The sequence below is a fragment of the Stegastes partitus genome, unplaced genomic scaffold (assembly GCF_000690725.1).
Source record: "Stegastes partitus isolate 25-593 unplaced genomic scaffold, Stegastes_partitus-1.0.2 Scaffold1275, whole genome shotgun sequence".
In the NCBI taxonomy this organism is placed as follows: Eukaryota; Metazoa; Chordata; class Actinopteri; family Pomacentridae; genus Stegastes; species Stegastes partitus.
Window position 1 is genome coordinate 34,200 of NW_007579006.1, and position 17,144 is coordinate 51,343.

General features: G+C 42.1%; 1 protein-coding gene across 1 annotated transcript in view; it reads right to left on the minus strand.

The window, feature by feature from the left end:
- Positions 1-16,556, minus strand: part of LOC103369353 (poly(rC)-binding protein 4-like) — a 43,325-nt gene extending 26,769 nt beyond the window's left edge. The window contains exons 1-4 of the mRNA XM_008298045.1: positions 16,326-16,556; positions 14,953-15,081; positions 9,174-9,267; positions 2,926-2,992 (exon numbers count right to left, since the gene is read on the minus strand). Coding sequence (XP_008296267.1) covers positions 2,926-2,992; positions 9,174-9,267; positions 14,953-15,081; positions 16,326-16,556 — 521 coding nt within the window. The remainder of the gene's footprint in view (positions 1-2,925; positions 2,993-9,173; positions 9,268-14,952; positions 15,082-16,325) is intronic.
- Positions 16,557-17,144: the final 588 nt, after the last annotated feature.

A 17,144-nucleotide genomic window follows, 5' to 3' on the forward strand; every position in this document is an offset into this window, starting at 1 on the left:
ACAGAATCTGATGCAAATTCTTCATTTTTGGAAACCTGTTTTATCGATAAAGTGATGAATCAGCACAACTTTAAGCGTATGTTTGGTTATTTTTCCTGACAGCTGACATGATGCGTTCACACACTGTGGGCAAACTGAAACTCTGATTGTGTTTTTACAGTTTCTGGCTGATAAATGATGCTGTTTTAGAGTTTTTTGGGTTTTTTTTCCCCCAGAGTATTAATAAAAGGAGTTCATGTCATAAAAAACAGGTTTATTAGTTTGAAGAAGGACGTTGACATTTTCCAGCATCTCCGAACACAAAGGCCATAAAGGCTCCTCGGTTAAAAGTCCGTCCGTCCACTTCTTTGTCTTCAGCGGGATTAATGCCTCCCCGGGCTCCACTTGGACTTAAACCTCCACCGTGAACCACTTCCACTCCATCATCCGTCCCGTTTGTGTTTATCGCTGCCAGATCACGACTTGAAGAGTTTCCCCCCGACTCCCACAGTGAGCTTCAAAGAGCTGCTTCACCTCCACCGGCGGCGGGAGGAGGCTGTTTGAGGGGGACACGAGTCGGCGGAGATATGTGTGTCTCCCCGAGGTTCACGACTCCTTATATAACACATTTGAAAGTTGCTATCCCTGACGCAGGCTGCTCCGCCACTGCTGCTGAACTTTTGACTCGCGATGCTTACTCAGGGATTCGGAGGGGAGGCTGTTTGCAGGAAGAGGGAAAATAAGAGTAATGGACCGGGCTGTGCTCGGTCTCCTTGATATTGTAATGCCTCTCCTTGATCTGCAGATTGCTGGTAAATATTTACCCAACGGGCTGAACCCTGAAGTCTCCCAATCCAAACGGTCCCGGCACAAGAAATAACAGCACATTAATATTCATAGCCGGTTTAATGCAACATGAATGACGGATGCAGCAGCAGCAGCAGCAGCGCCTTGGTTTCTGGATATTTAAGGGCAGCAGATCCGTCCAGAGTGACGCAGCCTTGCTTCTAGTTTCAGCACCAACTGGAAACCACCCAGCGCAGATGTTTAGGAGGTTTATTGTGTCTGATCCCAACCAATCGGTTTTAACCTCAGCTCGGTCTCCGTCACACCACTGGTGACAGGAAACTGAAGGTGCACATTTCTGAAGCGTCATCGATCAATAGTGGGTGAATTACCGTAATGTCTGGACTACAAGCCGCTACTTTATTCACACGCTTTGAACACTGCGGCTTAAACAACGATGCGGCTAATTTATGGATTTTTATGAATTTATTTCGAGACCAAAGCGACGCTGAGAGCGACGACGACAGAGAGACTGAGGAAGTGATGAAGTGATTCTGAGGCTAAAGAAGACGACTTTAGTGGTTTTAGTGCAGGAGGAAGATGAAGATAGCGATCAGTGACTTTTCCTGGTAGGCTGCTGGAGTTTTATTTTCTTAACCAGCCGTGTTACAGGAACTGTTCGGAAAAAAGCATCTACAGTACATATTTGTGTCTATCGATGTACAAAACTTTGATTTGTTTTTAAAGTTAGTGGGCGTGGCTTATATTCAGGTGCCTCAATAGTCCAGAAATTACGGTAATGTGGATTAACTGGGTCTCAAACGTGGCTCTGGTACAGTTTCCACTGAGATATACAAACAGAACATTTGGTTCTGATCCCAGTTTGTCCTGAACACATGATCCGAGTTTGGAGGTCATTAGAGGTCACAGGAGTCGTTGTCATGGTGCCCGTTGCTAGCCAAACCCAAACAGAGCTGGCTGCTCGCCAACACAGATGCCTGTAGTTTGGATGGTTGTCAAGCAGGTATCGCAACTTTAGAATTATTAATGAGCTAATAATCAATTATTTATTAATTTGCATCCTGGATATTTATTCTTCGTTATCCAGGTTAATTCCAGCTTCATTTGACACGTTTTTGTTTCCTGGAGGTCATTAAACATCACACAAGTCTCTGTCATGGTCCCGTTGCTGCTAAACTCCCACAATGCTCTCTGCTGCCACCATGAGCTGTAGTCTGAGTGACGCCTCCTCTGGTCTCTACAGGATTAAACAGTGAGAGGCTCCACCTGGTGGAACAACCAGGTACTGCAGCTGGTCTACGATATGTTTTCTGACATAAATGCAGAAAACTGGAGACGACATTTCAATGTTCTACTGGAGCTTCACAACGATGTTCGTGGCCACATGAAAATACTAAAATTCTCAGGTCTGAAAATTCTCAAAATGAGTTATCTGGGTTCCAAATAAGAAATACGTAAAGTCGGACCAAGAATCAGAACAACAGCTGTAACCATGGCAGCATTTTTAATCCATTCCATCAAGTTTTTAAATCACTCTCTATCAGTTTGTGGTATTTCTGTCTTTAAGTATAGTTTTGTGTAGTTTCTATTATTATTATTATTAGGTTTTCTCTTTGTCCTCTTCTTTCCTTTTCTGTTGGACTGGATTCGTTCTGTTTCTCATCAGTCGTCCGTGAAGCTGGATGAGCGGCATTAAGACCAATAAAGTGTGATTGATGGTTTCTGTGACTAAAATAACTAAAAATCAGACTTTCATCAAACTTAAATCAACACCAGGCGTCAGCGTGAACACTTCAGAGTCGTGACATGATCGTCGTACTTCCTGGCAGTAATTAATCAAACTGTCACCGCTCGCTGCAAATTAAAGCTGTTTTTTTGAACTCCGTGTCACCGTCGTCTGTCTCCTGATGCTCGGCTTCGTCTAAACTTCCTTCATTTACTGTAGAACTTTCAGACGTGCTTAACGTTTTAAATGCGTTATCGCGACTAATTTCCAACCGATGGTATCGACGAGAAATCCTCGCAGCTGTAATCTTGAAATAAAGATTACTGTTTAATCCCAGAAATGGCTGCGTGACAACCGCAGACGAATCCGTCAACAGGGAGCTTCGATTTCACCACAAACTTCCCCCGACGGCCTCGTCTCCTCCCTCGGCTCCACTAAATAATGAATTAAAGGCATTAATCTCCTCGCGCAGCCACTTAGCTCTGCGCTAACCCTCCTTCCATTCCATTTTCTGTCACTCTTCTTTCCACGTTTCTCCAGTAAAAACCCTCTTCGCTTCCTTCCCTTCACGTCCCGTCTTTCCTGTAACTCATTTCTCGTTGCCTTCAGCTGCTCCAGAAGGTTTTCAGGTCACTCGATGAGCGATTACCTTCATTGCCAGTTATTTTCTCACTAAATCGATCGAACGTTTGGTCCATAAACTGTCAGAAAATGGTGAAAAACGTCCGTCAGTGTTTCCCAAAACCCAAAGATGTTCAGTTTACTGCCACAACGGACGAAAGAAACCAGAAAATATTCACATTTAAGAAGTTTTTTCCCCTAAAATATCACTCAGACTGATTATTTATATATGAAAATAGCTGACAACTAGTGGGTTATTTAGTTAGTTTATCTATTAAGAACATAACGTTCACTGTCTTTATACTGCAGCTCTTATTGGTGACAAAACAAGTCCAGAGATGGTTTACCGATTTCTAGTCTTAGAAATAGAAGAAAAACAAACAAAAAACTGCAAATATCTGTTAAACAGGCTTATTTTATGCTGATTTAAATACAGTACAAACTGTTTTTTTTCTGTAGTTAAGCTGCAAATCAGACAGTTCAAAACCATCTGTAATTTAACAAAAGATCTGCAAAAATCTGTAAAGTAAAAAGATATATATGTTTGTAAAAATTAAAGGCAAATATCTGTAAGATAGGAACATTTTTTTGCTGATTGATTTACAGTAAAAAATATGTAATTTATTGGTAAAATGTTTAAAGGGACAAGTTCATGATTGAAAAAAAAAAAGACTAATTGAAACGTGGACATTATTTACAATTTCGTCCTGTTTTCTTTGTTCAGCTGCAAATGAGATCTTTAGATGTTTTCTGTAATTTAACGAAGTAGAGAAAATCCATTTTTCAGTCCTTAATGTAGATATAGTTTTAAAATAAAGGCAAATATCTGTAAAATAGGGTTAATTTTTGCAGATTAAATGCAGTAATTTTATGGTGAAACATTTCGAAAGAACAAATTTAAAAAACAATGACTGAATTTTGGTCAGTTTTTTTTGCAGCTTACATGTCATTAAATTATTGATTTAAATATGTAATTAACTGCTGATTTAGTAAAAACGGCGTCACTGTACGAATAAATAGAACTAATGAACATTCAGAGAGTTGATGTGACATCACTGAGTTTGTTTCTCTGTAGATGCAGTTTAACAAAACAGGAAAAATCTGTCAAATAATAATGTTGTTGTTACAAAAACTGCTTTAGAGTCTATTTGAGCTTTTGGGGAAGTCGCCTCCAAACCAAACAGTCGATCAGAGCAGCTCAGACTGAGGCGACGTCTCTCGTGATGGTTTCAGCATTTGGACAGAAGATCAGACAGTTCGTCAGTTTGCAGCAGATTGAATTTAAACAACTCCTCCACCAATGTTGGTTATTCTGCGTCTGAACCCTCCCGTCATCCGTCTCCTGTTTCTGCTGCTCGGTCCTGATCCGGACAAACAAGCTGCGCTCACGACGTTGAGCTAAATGTGGCTCTGGAGCCCTGAAGCTGTCAGCGTGATGGAGTGAAGAGCTCTGCTGTTCCAGTTTGCTCGTCTTCTAGCTCCAGTTTGTCATCCTGCCTGCAGGTCGCCTCGTCGTCTCTGCTCAGGTCATCTGCAGTCGAGGCTTCGGTTCGGCGGCTCGACCCGCTTCGTCCACGCACAGCTTTTATACCGACAGTCGGGTTTGTTTATGAATCAGTCGGTTAGTTTATCTGCTGAAAGCTGCACGTTTATCTGGTTTCTGGTGACGCAGCACAAGAACTGTTTTCATCTGTTGCCTGNCAATGATCTAGTTTAAGCTAATAAAGCTGCAAGCAGACTCACCGTCGAACATTTAGCTCATCTACAGCTAACCGACATGCTAATCGATCGGTTGAAGAGTTGGTGTGAGTTCAGTCTACCGAGATGATTCTGGTTGAACGCAGCCCTATAAAAAAACCCGCAGACTCAGTTTGGTTTACTGTCATTCAAACATTATGCAGGATGTTGGTTAAGATGGACACATGATGAATAATTTATTGATTTTGAAAACCTATAACAATATAACAGGAGCCATAGTTTAAAAACTAAACCTTCCAGGGAAAAATCATTCTGAGAAGCTGAGAGACCAGATTTTGCATTTTTTTTCTTTAATTTTGGACTCTTAATGATTATTTGATAACTACAGTATTTCGTTGCGATTGTCTTTCATCAATTAATCGACTAATCGCTGCAGCTGCACGTTCTCATGTGATCTTTTTTGCTGTGACCAATTCATCATAGTCCACCCAGATTTCCTTTGGTTGAACGCAGCCCTGCAATCATCCTCTTGGCACAACATACATGTTTACTGACTTTTACAGCAATCCATCGAACACCAACTTCTGCTTTTCCAACCCTGTCTTGGAGCCGATGTGGAGCTGAAGGCCACAGTCATGTCACACATCTCCAGCAACGCTCACATTGTGTGGAAAAACTGCTAAAATTAGCCTCTGAGTGGCTGCTTGGATTTGAAGGTTTGGTTCCAGTCTGTGCCTGATGAGCGTCGGACGCTGAATGAAGTTTATTTCTCTGCAGCGGCAGCAGAACACGTGCCGATCAATAATGGAGCCACATTCGGCGGTCAGCAGGTGTCCACAGCTGAGGGCGGTTAAACAGCAGCGCCGTGGCTACGAACCGACACTGTAACAGCACACGGTGGCTCTCAAAGGGCCATGAATGTGCTTCCAGTGAGAGCTGGAGCTCCACAGGACGTCATTCCAGCGGAGGAACACAGGATCTGTCACTCGTTCCGTCCAACGAGCTTCCAGCGTGGAAGCTTTATTCCCCAAAAAGTCAGCGCTGGCAGGGGTAGCGCTTTGTAAAGGTACAGTAGAGGCCTGCAGCGCTCAGCGCCGCTAAGCTGTTTTCAATTACAGCAAATTACAGGTTGTTTTAGAGCCGCCTGGACCTTGTGCATGTTCCAACCGCAGCCAGTGTCCCTGCAGGACCTCTTTCAGAGCTGCTTTCTGGAAAAAAAAAAAAAAAGGACCGACTTGAGGGAAGGTATTTCTGAATAGCCTGAAACGCAGCTGAGAGTCTCAGTCTGATTGATTAAACTCAGAATGGACAACCAGCACCGGTATTCTGTGTCCTCATAGAGCGAAAGATTCACGACATGGACTCAGCTGATTATCAGCCTGGTTAGCATTTGTCAGATTATACAAAACTAATCAGGCACATGCGCTACTTTAGACGGACTTGTTGTTGTGGTTGTGTTTCGACGTAATAAACCATCCCAGCCCAGTTCCTCCTTTACACTAATAAAGGCCCAAATAAGTCAGTTGTTGGTGTCAAGGCAGCTGGAAGGTGTTTGGCTGATGGTGCTAGGCTAATGCTAACGCTAAGAGGCTCACTGCCAGGTTAAAGAAACCTTCAAGTTCCTCTGAAACCTCTAAGATGTTACTGCTTAGAACAAAAACTGAGGACTTGTGATAATGGGTAACATAAAGCCTATATACATGTATAAATATATACATACGATGTCTTTTGACAGGAAGTACTGCACACAGTAAAGTCTGTGTAAGAAGCGTCTCTGCATTTTCCTGTTTGTGACCATTTGCTCTTGAAATTCCCAGATTTTTGGGGGGTTTGGCTAAAACTTGCCACCAAAATTCCTCTCTGTTGGAAAACCCAGGAACCACTGTCACATTCCCAAGCAACCAAACGTATCAACACTGACGGGAGTTTCTAATCACTGAGAGAACGCTCGATTACAATAAGTGTTTGTGTTGTTATGTCATCCAGCGCCAGAGAGAAAAGGCTCCTGAGAAAAATCTGCGGCCATCATTTTGCACGCCGCCATTAGGTTGCAAATTGATGTAAATAAAGGTAATTGCGAGTTTCTCTTCCAGCCTCGACTGTAATACTTTAATAGCGTGATCTAATTGTCTAAATCAATTCCATATGGTAATGTATTAAAATCAGCTATTGGTATAATCAGCTTCGGCTCTGAACGGTCCCAGCAGACGCTGTAATCAACAGAAACAGGACTTAATGAGATTATGCTGACAAACAGCAGCTTGAGGCGGAATAAGAGAGGGTTGGTAATGCAGGTGTTCGCATTCAGATTACTGCATAGGATTTACTTAAAGACGCGTCCGGGGAGATTCTATGTTTTTCTTTTTGTCAGCTGACCCAATCAGTCGGTTGATCCCAGCTGGGCGGCTTCATAAGCGTGAAGCCCCAAAGGATCCTTCAAACCTCCACGTCAGACAACAGCCACCAAACATCATCGTCACAGTTTCATGGTACTGGTGCTGTTTTGGTCCGTGCATGAAGCCACTTCTCCACCGGGCCAATCATCTGATGGATTTGGTCGTATTGGTTATTTGTTTTTAATCAATTCCAAACAAATAAATGAAGAGTTCATTTGCAAAACCAGATAAGTCCATCTTCACTAAGCTTCAGAACTTTTCCATCGTCTACCTGAGACAACATCAATCAAACTGAAGTTATCTCTATTCTTGTCATTTCTACTGAGTCAGCTTCAGTTTGATTGATATCATCTCAAGCAAACAACAACAAAAACAAGTTTTCTGAAAATCTACAAAAATGGAGTTTTCTGTTTTTGCAAATGAACTCTTCAAACACATCTTAAAAGGCACTGCTGTGACTCTGACGCTCTTTCCATCACAAGAAACAGACAATCAACACGTCAGGACAAGAGTTTTCTCTTAATTAAAGATGTGAAACATAAATGAAAAAAAGTTTTGTTGTGAAGTTTGTGTTATTTAAAATTCTAACACCAAGATTTTTATTTTTACTGCAAATGCACATCAGATCCGAGTATTTAACTGGATTCTGTGTCCACATCAGATTTGCCTTTTACGGTTTTCTTCTGACTCGTTTTTTATTCTAGCTTCATGTGGTTGTTATGTTATTTGCTATTTTATGTGATTTTATATGTAGATATGCCTTAACTGCAAACCTGAGAGAAGCCAAACCCATGACAAAAATAACTTCCTAAATAACGCGCTGCCATCACCAACAAATCAGAAGAAAACACGATTCTTTTTCATAGACTCAGTCACATTCAGTCACTTTTAGATATTTGTTTCCCAGCAGAAATAAAATAAAATAAACAAAAAAACCAACAACAAAAAAAACCACTATTTGAACTAAAATTGTGACTCATGTCAAAATGATGTGATTTAACAACAACAGATAATGTTGTGTCCTGTTCAGAACTGTGAAGTTCTTTGGGACAAATTTGTGATTTATTTTTGGCTATTAAAATAAAACTGACTTTATTTCAACATGTAAAATCTGCCACATAAAAGTGAAAGTCACGTCTGGTGGAACGCGTTTTATAAACGTTCCAGTTCTCCAAGTTAATCCTACACGAGAGCGTCTACGCAGACAAGCCAACGATAAACACGCCCTGCTGACAAACAGAATGTGAGATGACCAGACATGAAAAGCCGTGTTGGTCTGTCATTGGACGGGAGCTCCAGGTCGCAGCATCGTTGTGGGGACTCGACGTCCTCATGGAGACCAAAAGCAAAAACAATCCCTGATGATTTAAATCCTTCAATTCTATCACTTAGATGTGGTTTAAAGTGAAGTTTGAGTTCAGAAAGAAACGAACATGTCCCCTGAAGTGACAAAAACACGCTCATGTGTGTATGAATGAAATAAGTGGGGGGCAAGTGGGCATTTTCTATCGCATTTAAATTGCAGACCAAAGCAAATTCTCCAACAATAAATGATGCGTCGACGCACTCATCCGTCCACTCCTGCATCTCCTCCTCATGCCTCCCCTACATCCATCCATCCATCATTCCTTCTTCCCTCCCTAAATCCCCTCCGTCCGCCCAGCTATGCGACCCATTAATCCGTCCACCCGTGCCATCCCTTCCTCCTGTTATCCCTTTTTCCTCCCTCTGTCTATAAATCTGTTAGCTCATGCCTCCATCCGTCTCTTCCATTATTCTGCCACTGAACTATCACACCCTCTTCTTTCATCACTGGATACCGCCGCGGCTTCGTGTTCTTCATCTATCATTTTTCTGCCGTCGTGCATACATTAGACTTTGTTCTTTGTGTTCTTAGGGCTTATCTGATAGCGCTGACAGCGCTACCCTGAGTTAGCCGCCGTTGCCGTCCTCCCAGCAGCTCACCTGGTTTCCTGCCAGCAGCACGGTTCCCGGGGTCGGGCTGGGTCGGTATGGAATAGTGGCTCCCTTCGGCGGAGACTGCGGAGACGGAGGGAAAAAAAGAGCAAGAAACGATGAAGAATCAGGTCACGTATACGTCAAGCGTGTCAGGAAATCAGCCCTAACTTGTCGTGAAGCTTTTAGGTTGTTAAACTCAATTTATCCCTCAACGGCCGACACCATCAGCTCGTCATTAAATCTAAAGGACACCGAGGAAAACACTCAAGAACAAGCTCTCACGGCGCCCCGACGTTTCCTGCTTTAACGTCTGATTCATATTTTCGTCCGGGCTTTCCCTGTAATGAACACAGGCCACCTTTTCCTGATTGAAATCCAAACCTTGTGCCATCAAATGGAAACAGTCTAAAGGTCTGGAGGTGACTTAGTGGAGGGTTTAAACATCTTTACATACAGTCAGTGTCCTGGAATCAGCCTGACATGTTTGGTAGCTTTGGAAAACTTCATCTTTTAGCATTTTTGAGTTGATTTCTAAGTTTAAGATGAGTCTGTGACAAATGACCGGCTGCTGAGGAATGACTCTTATCTGCGGTGATATTTACAAGATTTAAATATTTAAAGAACATGTTTCTGTTCCTAGCTTAGAAGGTTTTGGTTAAAAAGGATTAAGTACATACACAGGACTCCCCGTTCTGACTAGATCCAGAGAACTCCTCCAAATGAGCCACATGTTCGTTATTTAACCGGCGAACCATCGTTCACACACAACTCATTTTAAGCTGGAAATCAGCCATGCTCTTTCTTCTATTTGTCATTTTCAGCAGTTTTTATCTCCCCCCCCGTCTAACACGGCGATGTCGTGTACCTCCTCCAAAAATAAATCACAGGACGGCGTGATTGATTGTCAACTGTCTGCTGGTGTTTCAAACATTAGTTTCTTTTTCTTCTGCCTTGAGTGTGTTTGACGCAACAGGGAGACATCAAAGAACAGCAGCAGCGCGATTTCATTCTGCTGTTGCTGCACTGCGTCATAAAGACAAAGGCCCTCTCATTGGAAGACGCTGAATTCTTTGCTTGTTATTTGTTCTGTTGAAATGAAGGAAATCGTCGCTTTTTGTTCTCCTGATGTGATCTTCTAAAACTGCAAGGTGTGATTGATTATTCAGAGCTGGTTGTAGGATACATACCGAGAACACGACCCACTGGTGCTTAATTTGAAAATGAAAACATAACCCAATGCAACACGTCAGTTCTGGCAAAATAAGAAGCTAACACAACATGGAAGCAGCTTATAACTCATTTCATCAGAACACATAGACCCCAGTGATCACCAGCTGTTATGCTCCTACCAATGAGTTCACATCAACATTTTGTCAAAATAGCAAAAAACTCTAACCTTGGCTTGTCATAGTTGCCGCACATCAAATTCTACCGATGTTAGAGCCTCACCAGTCGGTGAAATGTTAAAACACAGACTGGATTTTTAGTAGGAAATATGGATCCATCCATATATATATATAAACATTTCCATTTTCAAGAGCCACTAATGAAAAGCTGGAGCCATTCAGTCATTCAGATCTGCTGGAAACCCTTCTGACTGCCAAACTCTACATCTGTGGGAGTTTTATTCTGGAGACGTTGCACCTTTAAATTGGCTTCTTTGGTATTTGTGACGGTGAAAACATTCAGGTCAGGTCTGAATGGACGAAATTCTCAAAATTCAGCAAAGTTTTCTGTTACACAGCTTGGGTTTGGGTCCAAAATAAGAAAAAGTGAACTCTGAGTGACGTGTGAGACGTGCAGCGACACTGACGGACTTGCACGGACCAACCATGTTGTGTTACGATTTTTGTACGACACAGAATTTGATCAGAGGTATCGGGGTGGACAATGGATGCATAAAAAGCAGGACTTTGACACCAGACTTTGTGGGTCCTGAGTTAAACGTTAACAGATCATTTTGTATGTTTTGTTTTTCCCATTTGTGTGTTTGTTGTGCTTCTATTGGTCGAGCTAATTTGCGTTCTCCAGTTCTGTTGTAGAGATTCAGGATATATTGGAACAAAAAGCACAAACTCTCTAAAGCTTTACGAGAAAACCGATTCTTACTCTAATTATTTTAAATGTTTACTTTCAATCTGACTGTAAGGAAACAGAAATGAGTCAACTGGATCAAACATTTTGCTCAACAAAAGGACAATTTACATCCAGGATATTGTTGTCAGTCGATATCTTCTTACCGTAGTGGACACATCCGTCAAATCAGAGAACAAAACCAGCTAATATTTTAACCTCCTTTCTGATCTTACGCTGCCGTGGTGAAGGCTTTGGCTGGAAACAGCTCGATTAACCCCCTCTGCGCTCGACTCGACGCTCTATTTTAAATAGCGCTGAATCAAATCAGACATTGTTGGAAAGGACAAAGCCTCACGATTCAAACGGCGTGACTCACCAACACTACAGCAGCAGCGGCAGAGTATTTGGGGATGTTTTTCAGTAAAGGAAGGGGGCTGAATGTCAAAGAAAGATCATAGTTTAGGATGAAATTATAACTTTTCTATGGAAGCTTTGTTGTGATGGTCAACTCCATGAACAGCAGCTGAAGTCAGATGTTCTGTTGACCCGTCCATCCACCCTAACAGACAACATCACGATAGTTCAGGAAACATTGAGTTGAGTCTGTAAGTTTGAACCTCACAGGAAAGCAGCTTTTTCCATTCTTTTGTCCAGATCTGGCTCCTACTTTCCCAGAATGCACCGGGCGGAAGGCAGCTTGACAACAGTCCGTCAGAGGGCCACGGCAGATCAAACGACTTCTGATTTGAGATCAAACGAACGCACGGACGGATCCTCGCGCTGACAGACCGCATCGGCACTTGAAAGTGAATGAGTTTAGGTCAGCGTTTTTATTTCTTTTCTTTCCGTCTCATCCCAGATTAAGGTGCTCTGAATACCAACGAGCCGCCGCAGCCTTTGATTTCACTGTTTCCGCCGCTGATCTCCGAGACGCAGCTCGTCCTAATGACTGCAGCCTCTGATTAATTACGGTACAATCACGAGTTATGGATTTTCATTTTGAAGCCTATTGAAGGGGCGGACGACATCTCATAGAAACACTGATGTTAATTCAGAGCAGGCAGGTAGACGTCATCGCGGTGTTACAGCATGAATTTTTAAACGAATCACCTCTGCCGGTTTGAAATTAGCATCAGGTTGCATCAGAAAGAGAAACGTCTTGTTTGTCGTGATCATAAAAAATACATCAAGGAGGAGAAAGTGAAGCTGGTGTTTGTGTCGCCGGCTGTCGGTCTCAGCGACACGATGACGGAGGAAAAACTTCTTTGAGTTCAACCCGTAACTTGAGGTCAGACTTTTCAACTCATTACCGAGAGCAGAAGTTGTGAATGTGGTTGTCGTGGCAACTGTGCCGGTGCACACATTCAGAAAGTGATAAACCTTGAACTGTGAAAAACTCAAAACAGCTGCAATCAATGTTTTTATAATACGTGAAAATAATGTGAAAGGTGTTTCTGGGAGTGATTAACCTGTTGAGAATATTATCTGATCTGCTGCACGCACAGAGCTGTACAGAGGTTTATCTCTTTGTTAGCTGCCAAGCTACAGGCGCTACCGTTTATGTTCACCCTCATAGCAGACTGAACAGACGAGCTGGTGAACATCACGAAGCATTTAGCCGCTAAAGAACCAGATATTGATCTTAGAAGGTAGGGCAGACCAAAAACAGAGCTAAAATAGAGTTACGACATTTAATAAATAATTAGGGATATGCGACATATCGGCGACCACATCGGTATTGGCCAATATTCGTGTTTTTTTCCCGACATATCGGAATCGACCTGATGAACAAATTTAACATCAGCGCCTTCGTCTCTACGTTTATATCGCTGCTTCTTCACAGATGTTCTTACTTAAATGGTCCTGGACTTGAATATGTTTAAATATGTTTTACTTTTAATAAAGAACATTATGTGGTCTAGTTTGGTTGGGGCTTTTTTCATTGTGAACAAAAATTGAATATCGACATCGGTAATATCGGGTTGTTGGCAGTATCAGAAATCTTAATATCAGATATCAGCAGAAATTTTAATATCGTGCATCACTATAAATAATAATAAAAACGTGTAATCATTTATTATTGTTGTCACATCAGTGCATCAGGTGACATCACAGGTTTAATATGAATTCATTTTAAAACACTTCTGCTGTGCTTCGTCTCTGTGTTGACACTACTCCAGCATTTTAAAATCCCTAAAACGGAGACTTCTGAAGCTTAAAACAGATACTCAAAGACACAAATCATGTAAACACTCATGTTCATTTCCTGATTGGTTCGTGATGACGTACTGTGGCCTGATTCATCATCTTGAATTAGAAATATTGTCTATAACTTTGGAGATATTATTAGGAAACACTGCCTAAACGTTCATTGCTATGCAGATGAGACCCTCCTATATTTATCAATAAAGCCACTTGAGAGAACATCAGTTACTAAAACTTAAGACTAAGTCTTAAAGGCCTGTGTGACCTGTAATCTTATTCATTTAAATTCAGACAAAGCTGAAGCCATTGTATTACCATTAAAAAAAACAAAACTGAAATCTGAAAATTAAATTGGGTGGTGGCACCTACGCAGTTCAGGAAATATCTGTCCTTTCTTTTCACCATTACTGTTCTTCCTCCACAGTATTTTCTCCAACAATGCCAAGCTCCTTCTGACCCCACCCACTTCAGGAAGAAAACTCACTCTGTCACAAAGGGACTCCTGGTTAGCATGTCGTCTGAAATAGCTGCATTTAAGTCACTATTTCACACTTTTCCTTCTGTCTGACAGAAATACAAAAATCTGTAAATGAAAAGTTTTATTGTGAGTTCAGCTGATATTAAAATGCAGTTTATGTGAGCAGGAGAGAAGCTAACAGATGTAAACCATCTCTCCATCAAAGCTAACGTTAGCCACATTAGGTGCACAATGCGTTAACATGAAGAATTTTCAGATATTGCAGGGGCTTTGCCATCAATAATAAATATAATCCACCAGGTGCTCAGATGGTGGCCATGCATGAATACTCTTGTGTTCACTCTTGCAGCCAACAGCAGCTTTAAGTCATTTTGAACAAATTTTAAACTTATTTTGGACAAGTTCTGTGTCATTTTGGACATATTTTGATTAATTTTACACAATTTTTCAAGTAATTTGGCCAACTTTGAGTACACAAAGACTCTTGCGGACTCATTTTCCAACTCACTCTGGACAGTTTAGACAGGTTTTTGTCATTCTGCACTGATTTTGAGTCATTTTAAACATGTTTCTTGACAAGTTTTGAGTCTTTCTGGACAAATCAAGTAATTTTGGACAAGTCTGAGTGCATGAAGACTCTCGTGTTCACTCCGAAAGCAGAACATTTGGTGAGTTTTGCTCGCTGTTGAGACATTTTAGAATCAAGAGGAGCAGCTGTAGAACGTAAATAAATCTGCTGGACTGAGAGGAAGCTCCTCATTCTGATTGGTTCACCTGGAAGCAGTGAGGGGGCGGAGCTATACAGAGTGTGGACGCGTGCTGGTTCATGGTTTTACGTCGCATTTAGGTCAAATTCTCTCTGGCTTGTAAAGCTGGGTGGGTAAATACTTGTGGAGGAGCCTGAGTGAGGGCAGAAGTAAACGTCTTCATGTCTTAACAGCTTTAAGTTTATGCATCAAAGTTTATAAGAACCACAAAACACAACAAGAATGGATCTCGGTACCCACCTCTAGGATGACAGTGCAGATGAGCTTAACGCACTGGATGATGGCGTCTTGGCTTCCTGATATCGTCACTTCTCTCTCCGTGGAGTTGGGTAGGAGGTCACCTGCCACCTGCACCTGCGCACCTGTCGTCTACACGAAAACACACAAAAACACAAAAACAAATTCTCTAAATGCAAGAAAACACAGGAGTCGGGATTCTGTCAGTAGCTGCTGCGATTCAGTATTTACAGATGGAACGAGGAGCGTGAATCGAGGAGAGTTTCAGGTGGCACTTTGATGGTGTTTAGCAAGTTTGTTTAAGTGGAATTAATTCACTCGCTATTTATCTCCTCCAGGCCTTGGTTAGTTGACTCACGTTGCTATGGAAACTGTCAGATCCGCGACCTCACATTCAGCTCGATATGATTCGCCTGTGAAGTTTCCAAGGTCTTATTTCACGCTGCGCCGCCACTCGCACTATCACTCGCTCGCTCGCTCGTTGGAATTTTACATTTCAAAAAGATAACTTTGCTTTTTGTCCACGGACGCCTTTGGTTTATTTAACAAGGTTTCGGTCTGACGGGAATCCAGCGCGGGTCAAAGACATCTGTCAGGAAGCATCTGCGTACGGGAGCTCGTCGCTGATTCTCCCCGGACGCTGGACGGATGTTTGTCTGCAAACTGGTGATCAGGTACAAAAGTCTGAGCTGAAATAATCGGATTCCCTCCACCGGGCCTGGACGGGCAAACTGTTATGCCGACTGTGTAAACACTTTCTAGAAATAGTGTCAGACTGGGAGCATAAAGTCGACTGAAGCGTCCTCTGAGTAGTTAAATGCAGGAAATCTGTCAAGTTAAATATCAGAAGGAGTGTTTAGAGTCAACCCCCTGAATGTTGAAGCAAACAGGATTTAACAGAAAAAGGCTGTGCGTAAAACAGACGAAGCAGCACAGCCACTGGTTTGTGAGCTACCGTTTGGACAAGTTCTTGGAGCGATGGGTGAACTGATTTAATGCTAATGCTAACATTAGCCACATTAGCCACCTAGTGCAGTTTTTTTTCAATGGCTGTAGGGCAGGGGTGTCGAACTCCGGTCCCCGAGGGCCGCAATCCTGCAAGTTTTAGATGTTTCCCTCTTCCAACACACCTGATTCAAATGATCCGGATCACTATCAGGCTTCTGCAGAGCTTGATGATGAGCTGATCAGTCATTTTACCATTTGTAATTTGACAAAACCTGAAAAATCTGCAAAATTGTTTAAAAAATTTCTGATGAACATGTTTGAAAACTTGGTCTAGACTTATGGAAGACTTCCCATGATGCACTGGGCTCCTCATCTCCATACAGTAGTACACCACCTTTGTGCTTTCCGTCCCTGCTGACTTGACTCACCTCGCGGATCTCCTTGATCTTAGAGCCTCCTTTGCCGATGAGCGAGCCGCACTGGCTGGCTGGGATCACCAGCCGGAGGGTGACCGGAGGTTTACTGGTCACTGTGCCGTTGGCGACCAACGCTGCCAAGTCCTGGGAGACGGAAGAATAAGAGGTGTTTAATTTACACCCTTTAGTTTTAGTGTGACTGGAGAAGAACGGCAGCGTGTTCTGGTGTAGAAGTGACTCCATCTCAGGGTTTTTTTTTTCCTGCAAATTGAAATTCGAGGCTGTTTGAACAACAATATCTCAGGAACTAATTAAGATAAAAACCTGAAGTTAGAGACTCTGAGCCACCGACATGATGAGAAACAACAGTGGAAATTTCAGGTTCTCATCTTAAACAGTTCCTGAGATATCGTTGTTCAAACAGCCCTTAAATTTCAATGTGAAATAAAACCTGCTGGAAATGGCTCAAAACAACATATTATCTGTAAAGTGTTTGATAGATCACGATGAAACTTTACAGACACCTTTGTAAATATCCGTATTCCATGCTATAGAAAAATCAGGCAAATTAGACATAGTCGAGAAGAAATTGTTCTAAAGGTTGACGATTACAGACGGAACAACTCCAGAGAACTGATAGAACAACTGATAGAACAACTAATGGAACAACTGATAGAACAACTGATGGAACAACTGATGGAACACTTTCAGTCTGTCCTGAAAACATATAAATACTCTGTTACTCTGAAAACCAGCAAAACCATCAGCAATCACTCACTAACAGACCATTCTTCATAAATGAAAGCATGAAAGCATCCACAGTCGATAATC